Source organism: Seriola aureovittata, chromosome 18 (assembly GCF_021018895.1).
Source record: "Seriola aureovittata isolate HTS-2021-v1 ecotype China chromosome 18, ASM2101889v1, whole genome shotgun sequence".
NCBI lineage: Eukaryota > Metazoa > Chordata > Actinopteri > Carangiformes > Carangidae > Seriola > Seriola aureovittata.
The window spans coordinates 4,732,584-4,742,833 of NC_079381.1; the positions used below are offsets into that span (position 1 = coordinate 4,732,584).

The following is a 10,250-nucleotide window of genomic DNA, read 5'->3' on the forward strand; positions in this document are numbered from 1 at the left end:
ACGTTTAGCCCAAATACAGTGAAGGTGCGCTTCCAGAAAGGGGACAGCGTGGGTCTGAGGCTGGCGGGAGGAAATGATGTTGGCATCTTCATCGCCGGCGTTCAGGAGGACAGCGCGGCTGAGCAGGAGGGTCTCCGCACAGGAGACCAGATCATGAAGGTAAGGCTTCTTATATCCCACATTCAAAACCTGTAGATAAAATGTTCAGATGATTCAATAGCGTAAGATGCAGAATGGTGTTAATCAGGATCCAGATTGGGCTCTGAACAGTGTGTACTATGGTACTGATGGTTAAAGAATGAGACTGGTGATTTTCTATACTCCTTGAGCTCCTTTCCAGAAACTGTGAAAGTCGCTATCGTTATTAGTCTGTGGAGCTGCTTCTACATAAAAACAGTGCTCCTACTTTTCATGATGAAGAAAAATGTCACCCAGTGTAACAGTGTGGTTCACTGATGTTTTTAATAGGGTTGGGACAGTGATGCTCTCTGACACAGTGGAATAAGCTAAATCAGGTTGCACAATACTTGTTATTAGGATGCATTCATTGTTTATTATTTTTCAGTTGGATATTTTGACAATAATCAAAATACAGAAATTTGCCATCCTTATTCCTTAAAGATTACAATAAACGAAACATTGTGACAGAAGACGTATGATGAAGAGGAATGTATTTAAATAGTGTAAAAACAAAACAATTCAAGGCACAATCCATGTTGTAAATGTAAATCAAAGGCAGGATTAGTACCTGCTGTTTCTTCTAAAGTGATTAATTGTCATGTTTGGTTTATTAGGATTGATAGTGGATGACTGTAGTGCCTGTGACTTGGTGTCTGATGTCTTTGTGTGAAAACATCCTATTTAACCTTCTAGTCATGTGATAATATTTCATGTAATCATATAATAGTCTGTTCTCTGCTGTAGCACTGTTTCTAATGGTATTTCTTGTCTGTTTTGTCTGATTCAGGTGAACAACATGGACTTCAGAGGCATGGTGCGTGAGGATGCTGTTCTCTACCTCCTGGAGATGCCCAAGGGAGAGGATGTAACCATTCTCGCTCAGAGTAAACCTGAAGGTACTTTACTTTATAGATAATGGCTGCTAGTAAAACCAATACAAATACTTATTGCTGTTAATGACAAAATGCTTAAAAACAAACTCAAAACAAATACAGTAAAACTTCTGCTGTGCTAAAGTATTTCAGCCGCACATTAAAGGTAACAAACACCTGTGTAAAGACTTAACTTAAAAAAAAGTCAGTTATTTTTATTTAGTTTTAGTTTTTAGTTTAGCTTCATGGTCTTTAGTACAAAGATTTTTCCTTGTGGCCCAGAATGATAAAAACGTTTGTCATTTGCTTTCTCTCTCAGTGTACAAGGACATTTTAGCATCTGGCAGAGGCGACTCTTTCTTCATCAGGACTCACTTTGAGTACGAGAAGGAGGCTCCACAGAGTCTTCCTTTCTCTAGAGGAGAGATCTTCAAAGTGACGGACACGCTTTATGATGGCAAGCTGGGCAACTGGCTGGCAATCCGCACTGACAAAGACAACCAGCTGCTAGAGAAAGGAATCATCCCCAACAAGAGCAGGTGTGTGTGTGTGTGTGTGTGTTAAAATAGGAAGTTTTCTTACTAATAAATCAAATGAGAGATGGCTGAGGAAAAATGAAAAAATCTTTAACATGTGAAATCTATTCCTCAGCCCTGTAGTGTTAGTGTATTTCAGATTCTCCATGCTTCATTCACTTACCTGGTAGCAGTTTGTCGCTACAAATTATCATCTGATCAACAATACAATTAAATGCCAAGGCCCTGCATCATTAACAGTCAAACCATGCACCTTCAATTTAGACATGATTATGACATATGTGTCAATATGGCCTGAGAGTGTCTGAAGTTCCTTTTTATTTGATCTCACAGAGCAGAGCAGATGTCCAACGTCCAGAATGCTGCTCGGGCTGCGTCGGGCAACGACAGGGGAGACTTCTGGAGGCTCAGGGGTCAAAGAGCAGCGAAGAAGAAAGATCTCCGCAAGAGCAGAGAGGACCTGAGTACTGCTCCGGTCACCACACGATTCCCTGCCTACGAGAGAGTGGTCTTACGTGAAGGTACCCAAAAGAAAAGTTATCCATTGGTCACGCTGCAGTTATTGTTGCTATGTTGTGTTTTCCCGGGATGTCCGTGACTGAGTCTGTGTTCTGCTTAATGTTTTCTCCAGCTGGATTCAGGAGGCCTGTGGTGATATTTGGGCCCATTTCTGATGCAGTAAATGAAAAACTGGCCAATGACATGCCTAACGAGTTTGTCGTCGCCAGTAAGTGCTGACGTCATCATCACTTCATTGCAAATGTTTAATTTCTTTTTTTTTTTTCTACAACACAAACGTGTCAAAAAAGTTGCATAACAAGTTCCATTGTTGTGTGAAATATAACATCGGAAGTGACAGGACATGTTTATAAAGAGAAGTACAAAGACATGAACAATGTTATAGAAAGAGATGTAAGGAAAACTAAACTAAAGCCAAAACGTAGTTGGTCACCAAGTAATCATTATTTATAAAAACAAAATTCACTAGATAGAAGGGGGAAAAAAAGAAACCCACTAGAGGTACATTAAAGTGGCTGGAGACATTTGATTAAAGCTGTTACTCTGGAATAGCAGCAAACACAACCCGTCAGCATGTGCAAAAAAAGGTCCACATGCCATTTGGCAGATGAACCTTGGCAAGTAAAATCAGACAATTGGCTAACAGCAATGCTGTGATCACTGTTGGTTCAAGTTGAGTCCTGATACAATCTGAAACTGAGTGTTTAAATGGATTTTAAAAGGGTCTCTGAATTGTTGACAATAAAAACAGACTGTTGCGCGTGTACTAATTTCTTTCCTCTTTCAGAAACGGAGCCAAAGGATGCAGGAAGTGAGAAATCCTCCGGAGTGGTGAGACTTAACACCATTCGACAAATCATTGAACAGGTATGTTATGGGAGAAGAAGACGTAGCCTCATGAAAGTAATGGTCCGCCATCCGACATTTAACCACCCACCCTGTTTCCTCAGGACCGCCACGCTCTCCTGGACGTGACTCCCAAAGCTGTGGACACGTTGAACTACACCCAGTGGTATCCCATCGTCATCTTCCTGAACCCCGACAGCAAGCAAGGCGTCAAGACCATGAGGAACCGGCTCCTGCCCGGATCCAGCCGCAGCGCTCGCAAACTGTATGAGCAGTCCGTCAAGCTGAGGAAGACCTGCTCTCACCTTTTCACAGGTAGGTTTCACTCTCTGCTACTCCGCAGCTGTAACAACAATCATAATTTTATATATGTCGCATCTTTCAAAACAAAATTACTAAGGTGCTAGTAGAGGTAAATCAAGATTGTAAAATTATTAGATCCGGCCTGTAGTGACTTAAGATTCACACACTGATGAACTGGAATTCTTCTGCATGTAAACAAACATACGAGTGTATGTTGGGACACGTTTTTCTTTTATACTTTTACAGATAAGGTGTATAATGTACATTTCCACTAGGAAGTCAAGTCAATTTGAGTTATTTTCCTCAAGGGAATTTACAGTCTGTGCAGCATACAACACCCTCTGCCATTAGATCCTCAATGAGGATAAAGAAAAACAAAAAAAACCCTAAATGTGGCAGACATGCATGGACGTTGTGTGTACAGAATAGACAAACATAGTAATATTACATTGGACAATCATGATGACAACATCAAAAATAGATTGTAAATGTATATGAAGCGATGTCAGGTTTAGCAAATCATGGTCTAAAGAAAACAGAAGAAACCACTTTCTCCCTAGTGACTGTAAACAGACATTCATCCTTGAAACAAACATGACAGAATTAGGTTTTATCAGCATAAATGAACAATGACATCATGAAAGACCCACAGGATGTTGGATCAACTGATCAGCTGAAGAATAAAACATAAATCCATCTTAAATGATATATTGTTGATGAGTCAACAATGTCGACTTGACCTAACTTTTATGTTTCGTTTTGTTTTGTTTTTGCGTGTTCAGCCGCCATCGATCTGAACTCGGCCAATGATGCGTGGTACGGCAGCGTGAAAGATTCTATTCAGGAGCAGCAGGACAGAGCTGTGTGGGTGTGTGAGGGCAAGGTGAGTCTTATTATCTGTGTGACTGACACTCTACTGATCCACTGTTCTGGATTTTGGAGATTCATTTGCTGCCTAACAGGCAGTTTCTCAAATAAGTTTACCAGACTCTAAGATTAGACAGTGATTTCATGAACGTAGCTGTGAGGTCAGTCAGGTTCATTTGTGTGAGTAGATTCTTACAGTCTTCTCTCTCTGTCTGTCACTTCCCCTCCTCAGCTGGATGGTTCAGAGGAGGACCTGGATCTCCATGACGACCGCATGTCCTACCTGTCAGCAATGAGCGCTGACTACCTGAGCATGGACAGCCGTCTGACCAGCGACTACGAAGACACGGCTGATGAGGGCGGGGCTTATACTGACAATGAGCTGGACGAGCCGCTGGACGAGCCCCAACCTGTGTCGGCGATCAGTCGATCATCAGAGCCGGTGCTGCCGGACGAGGTGGGACTGTCCACTGATGCATGTTGATACAGTGTAGACACAGCAGGAGATTCTCACCATTCACTCATTGTTGGTTCCAAACTTGTGTGTGTGCATAATCTGACCCTGACAGCCTCTGTTTGTGTGTATGTTTGTATGTGTGTCTGTGTCTGTGTATATGTGTATATGTGTATATGTGTGTATGTGTGTCTGTGTGTGTCTCTGTGTGTCTGTGTGTGTAGAAGCTTCACCCTGAACCCCGGACTCGTATGAGGAGGTCAGGGAGCAGAGAGGTGCTGAACAGAGAGCCCAGCCCTCCCCCTTCTTTTGTCCCCGAACCCCCAAAGGTGAGAATCTCCCCCTCCTTCCTCTTCAAAAACTCTTCATCACATCAGTCTATCTACACTCGTCTGTGATGAATAAAACCAAAATGTGTCAAATTCAGAGAGGGAACTTTTTCTCCACAAAGTATGGAGTTGTGAAATGCAGAAATAAACTTGCAGAGAACGTCCCTTCTGTTGTTGAGTTCTTTTTTTTACTTTGCTGATACAGTACTGGAGTTTTTGTACCAAAATTATGCTTTTTTCAGTTCCTTATTTTAAGGAATATACAAAACCCCATTTTTCATTTAACAAAAATTTGTTGCAGATGGTAAACATTGTCTGAAATCAAATACAAGAACTTTGTGTCAACAACATTTTCTAAAACTGGCAAATTTGGGGTTTAAATCATGAACTCTGAGCAAGTATTTAGCACTAGTTTACTGTACTCAACAGTTTTCAAATGTGCTATAGACAAACTTTAGTTGGTACAAAAAAAAAAAAGAAAAAAAAAGTAGAACCTGAGCTGGAAAAAATGCAGTCTTTGCCACAATCTGAAAATATCCAGCAGAAGTTCTTGCTGTGGACTAGTGAGGATATTTTTACCTCCTGTTGCACTTCACTTTTCCTGTGTGGTGGTGGACGTGGCTGTAAGGTTGTCAGTTTGAATGTCTGGACTGGAGTATTAAGGTATGAACGCTGAAGCAGCAGCTGGCTGGTCTGAGGACGTGTTTTAATTTGAAAGAACATGATGCTGAGGCCAAATAAAGGTTTCAGATGGACCATAATATCCTGACTGCTCCTCTCCTCTGACAGGTGCGGACTCAGACTCGGACTGACTCATCACGGAGCTATGACTCACACTCCAGCAGCACCATCAGCAGCGACGCAGCGGGCGGAAACAAGCCGCTTCCCCCTCCTGTGGCCCTGAAGCCCAGCATCCCCCGCCTGAACCATCCCACAGAGGAGCCGAGCCCAGCGAAGGAGGAGGAGGACCCGGCCAAGAAATCCTTCCTGGGCAAAGTTAGACTCATTCTTTTCATCTTTCTCTCCCACTAAATCTCAATATTTTGACATTTTTCTGGCTCTGGCAGCATTTAGAGTCTGTGACTCAGTTATTTAATCATTTTATTTTAATTTTCTTCCCTTCTGACTTTCATTGCTTCTAATATGAAATAGAAAATGGGTGACCAGGTAACTGAACATGTCGTCTTGGATGTTCTGAGTCCTCATTTCAAATCCCATAATCACTCATCATCCATCGTAACAGTGTCCTATGATCTTCATGTCATTATCACTCTCTCGTTTCATTTGACAGTCACTTCCTGGTGAATTGTGCCATGTGGGTGTATGGTATCTCTTAAAATATCAAGGAAAATAGAACATGAGTTAACATTCATTTGTTTTCCCCCAGATTCAAGCGTTTGAGAAGATGGACCACCTGGCTCGAGCTCAGAGGATGCTGGAGCTGCAGGAGGCGGAGAACGCTCGAGTCAGTGTTGTTGTTGTTATTATTACTGTTATTATTTCAGTACAAGTTGACAGATGAAAGTGAAACCTGCTTCAGACGGCGTGTGTGCTCACAGCTAAATGTTTTCAGCCTGAAGCAGCGGACGAGGTGGAGGTTGTCACTCAGACTGACTGGTAGCTCTGTCCTGATCCTTCTTGTCGACTGGACTCAGAACAAACGTCAGATTAGTAGAGACAGTCGCAAGTCATTTAAATATCTACATTTTCATTTATGTACATTCACGCTCATCACATGAGCATTCAGGAATAATCTTTTAAGCCTTGTCCTTAAAATATTTTAAAACCACATTGACATACCCATATGGACGATTCATACATGCACAATGTACAAAAACACATTCTTACATAAGTTTCAGTTGAGCTTTCAAATATATTTTTGAACAGAATGAGGACTCCAGAGTTCGTCTCCCATCATTTGAATGAAATGACATTAGAGAAAGGTCAGTTTACGACCAGCTCAGAGAAGAGAAACAATAACAGCATCCAGTAACTGAACCCGCTGCAGAGAGAAAGCTGTGAAATCACGTGTAGCTTCTTGGAGTCTGTGTCGAGCAGTGTTTCTCAAACTTTTTCAGACCAAATACCAAGAACCACTAAAATAAAACTCTCAGACCACCTGACACCCCAAACATCCCCAAAACCAATAGAAAGTACTTCAGTAGCATTGTGGCAAGCTTGCGTGGAACAATGACAGCTGGGACAGAATTTTACACAACCCCTGCACCTCACACACTGCAGGGCAATAAGAGGTGCTATTTCTGTGGCATCAAAATTGTCACATACATATAAACACTGGCCGGACGTCATCAAACGCAGCAGGAGTCTCAGTCATGATGATTACATAACTAGTAAAACTTAGTACTTGCCTGTTGTGTCCTTTTTGTTGAAGGTTTCATTTGATTTTCTTTGAGCTGACCTGGTCTTAATAAGCTGATAGCTGATAAGATGCTGCTAACAGGGCAGGCTAACTGTTAGCAGCATCCACAGTTAGGTCAAAATTGATCGGCGTGACATTTGAAAGGAAATAGTAAAAAAAAAAAAACAGCCAGGTTAAGTCATGTTTGGATTTTCATGAGTTGATTTAATATTTAAAACAAACCATATATACTCTTTGTTAGTGGGCTTTGTGGTCACTCAGACAGTCTGAGAAACACAAAATTTAAAACATGATATTTTTTACTCTTTGAGAAAGGCTGATGTGGCGTTCGGATGTCTGGTGGTGGGTTTGTCTTTATTTTGTATCAGTTCTGATGTATCTGGGTCTTCTTCTCTTCTCTCTTCTCACACAGTTGGAAATCGCCCAGAAGCATCCAGACATCTACGCCGTCCCGATTAAGCTGCCAAAACCCAACCTGAACCGTCCTCAGCCAATAGGGTGAGAGCGTCACTCCTCTCTCTAACATGATGAAAAATATGTTTTTTTAATTATCCATTAGTCTTATGAAAGGAAAAGTTAAACTGCTGGATCACTGCTTTGTTCCTGTGTGTGATCAGTTCAAGTTCCAACCCCGAGGCCCAGACTCCCTCCAGGCCACCGTACTCAGAGACGAGAGGTCACGACAGCGAAGAGGCCGACTACCGCAGACAGCTGCTCGACCAGACCAAGAGAGGATACTACAATCCCCAGAAATACAAGGACACTGAGCTGTAGGCCGGACACCAGGACGTGACATCATCACTGCACACCGCTCCATTCCCCCACATCGTCGGTTCAAGCGGTAAGACCTTGTCGCCTTGGTAACAGCTTATGCAGCTTTACCTTGATACAAACTCTGAACTTTTCCCCACACTAATTTCTGACACTTGTCTCACTCGTGTTTTACTTCACACAAAAAGTATATCCACACCTGTCCTGGTTTTTCTGATGGACCTTTTCACACATGATGCTTCAGTGTGTGTATATATATATATATATATATATGTATGTATATTGTATATATACACATAATGTTTTTATGTGTCTGAGAATGTTTTTGTTACAAGCAAGTCTTTATTTGACCCCATTACACTGACACCCAGCCTCAGTTTGTGCCTCTCATGTGCTGCCATTATATTCAACTGACTGAGCTTAGCATCAGTAGGTTTTCTGCAGTTCTGAAAATCTATCTCCAGAACACACAGACACTTGTGACATCATCGAGGTGAAAGCACAATAAATAAATAAATAGATATAGATAAATAAATAAGTAAGTATAGATAAAAATAGATTTTTTTTTATTTGTAACTCGGGTTACCGTGGCGCTTCCCAACAGGTAGCTGGAGATGCCATATTTACTTTGGCGTTTTGCAGAAACAAGAAAAATATAAACATGATGTTGTGTTTATGGAAAATAACAACAAACTACAAATGGAGAAAGAACAAATGGCATTTCCAGCTGCCATCTTTCTTTTGCAGACAGAACATTTTTTCATCCAGATGTTTAGAAAAGTCTTTTCTCAGAATAAGTGTTTCCCTAAGTGTATCTGTGGAGAACAGATGATCTAACTGTGTTACCAGGATGTGATGGTGATACATGAGAGCAGACTAGCTGCACCCAGACCATTGGTTGTGGTACTGTAGACTGTGCAGTATCCACACTGTTTGGTTTTACGTCCTATTAGCGAGTGGTTTTGTGTGCACCGCTAATGTCATAGCACCTCTCCGGTAACTGGTGTGTTTCAGACACTTTAGGTGTAGGTGTTAGCTGTCCTCTTCATCACTCTCCTGCCAAGTGTTCTCTGATTGATCGTATGCCTCTACATTCCTACTTGTCCATACACTACACTGTGATATGTGTGCGTGGTGGAATGCAGCGTATTTTCAAGTGCCTTGCAGCTCTGATTTCAGAACAAAGACAGTTCTTCACAGACAACACAGGGTTCTTAAAACAACAAAACAACCTGACGCTCTGTCTAAAAAAAGGTGCATGGTGATTAATGCAGAAATACACTTTTGTGGCAAAAACTGACAAAATACAAGTTGTAGATTTACACAACTGGACATTTCCCTCCTACTGTTTTATTTTTCTGTTATTGGCAGTTTGGTTCAGCAGTGTATTCCCTTCACCGAGGCAAAATGATAAAGATGTTCAGCTGTAATTATGAGATACAGAAAGATCTCATTAATGCAACATCTATGTCTTGAGAGAGGATCTCATAATTACAAGACCTGCTTCACAGTCATGACGTTAAAATGACAAGATGTGGAAGGAAGGCGTGTCCTTATGTCTTTGGTGAACACAATTCGCTCCTGTAGTTGAAGGAGGTTGTGCAGGTGCTTGGAAAACATCTGTGTTTACATCAGCAGGGACAGACGGAAATGTCACAGATCTCACTGTTAAAAACATGAACAGGACGTTGGTGTGAAGACCTTTGCAGGTTTGGATCTAGAGGGAGCAGTGCAGCATAAAGCCGACCTTCCTGACAGTTTCTGTGTTTGTCTTTATTTGCTGCTCGCAAAACAGAGACAATCACATTTTTATTGCATATGTTTTTATATTGAATATTAAAGTCTTTGTACATGGGAGTGTTGGGGATGTGGTGACGACAATCATGTTGGTTGATCAGTTTGTTTCAAATGTCTGTTAGTTTGTGATTTTCTTTTTCTTTTTTTTTAGTTTGTCTCCTGAGTGTTACAGGACTCTTGGGAAATTCAATAAATAAATCTCTTTTTTTACATTGTGTCTTTTTATAAATCTCTGGTTCCACTTCATACAGGTAATGGTTATGTCTGAAATGTTTCATGCAAACTTCCATGCAGTCATTTCTTGTCGCTCTTGAACAGGAACTTCATTCACTTAATGAATTAACAGCCGAATGCATCCAGTTCAAAATCTGTTGAATAAAACAAAGCAGAACTTTC

The 10,250-nt window shown here is 41.3% G+C and overlaps 1 protein-coding gene across 6 annotated transcripts in view; it reads left to right on the forward strand.

The window, feature by feature from the left end:
• Positions 1-10,064, forward strand: part of tjp2a (tight junction protein 2a (zona occludens 2)) — a 39,550-nt gene extending 29,486 nt beyond the window's left edge. For all 6 annotated transcript variants that reach the window (XM_056402686.1, XM_056402687.1, XM_056402684.1 and 3 more), the window contains 14 exons: positions 9-159; positions 968-1,076; positions 1,372-1,591; positions 1,922-2,109; positions 2,220-2,315; positions 2,895-2,974; positions 3,058-3,268; positions 4,039-4,139; positions 4,356-4,580; positions 4,802-4,906; positions 5,696-5,902; positions 6,294-6,371; positions 7,699-7,784; positions 7,904-10,064. In XM_056402686.1, the coding sequence (XP_056258661.1) occupies positions 9-159; positions 968-1,076; positions 1,372-1,591; positions 1,922-2,109; positions 2,220-2,315; positions 2,895-2,974; positions 3,058-3,268; positions 4,039-4,139; positions 4,356-4,580; positions 4,802-4,906; positions 5,696-5,902; positions 6,294-6,371; positions 7,699-7,784; positions 7,904-8,060 (2,014 nt within the window). In that variant the 3' untranslated portion in view covers positions 8,061-10,064. The remainder of the gene's footprint in view (positions 1-8; positions 160-967; positions 1,077-1,371; positions 1,592-1,921; positions 2,110-2,219; positions 2,316-2,894; positions 2,975-3,057; positions 3,269-4,038; positions 4,140-4,355; positions 4,581-4,801; positions 4,907-5,695; positions 5,903-6,293; positions 6,372-7,698; positions 7,785-7,903) is intronic.
• Positions 10,065-10,250: the final 186 nt, after the last annotated feature.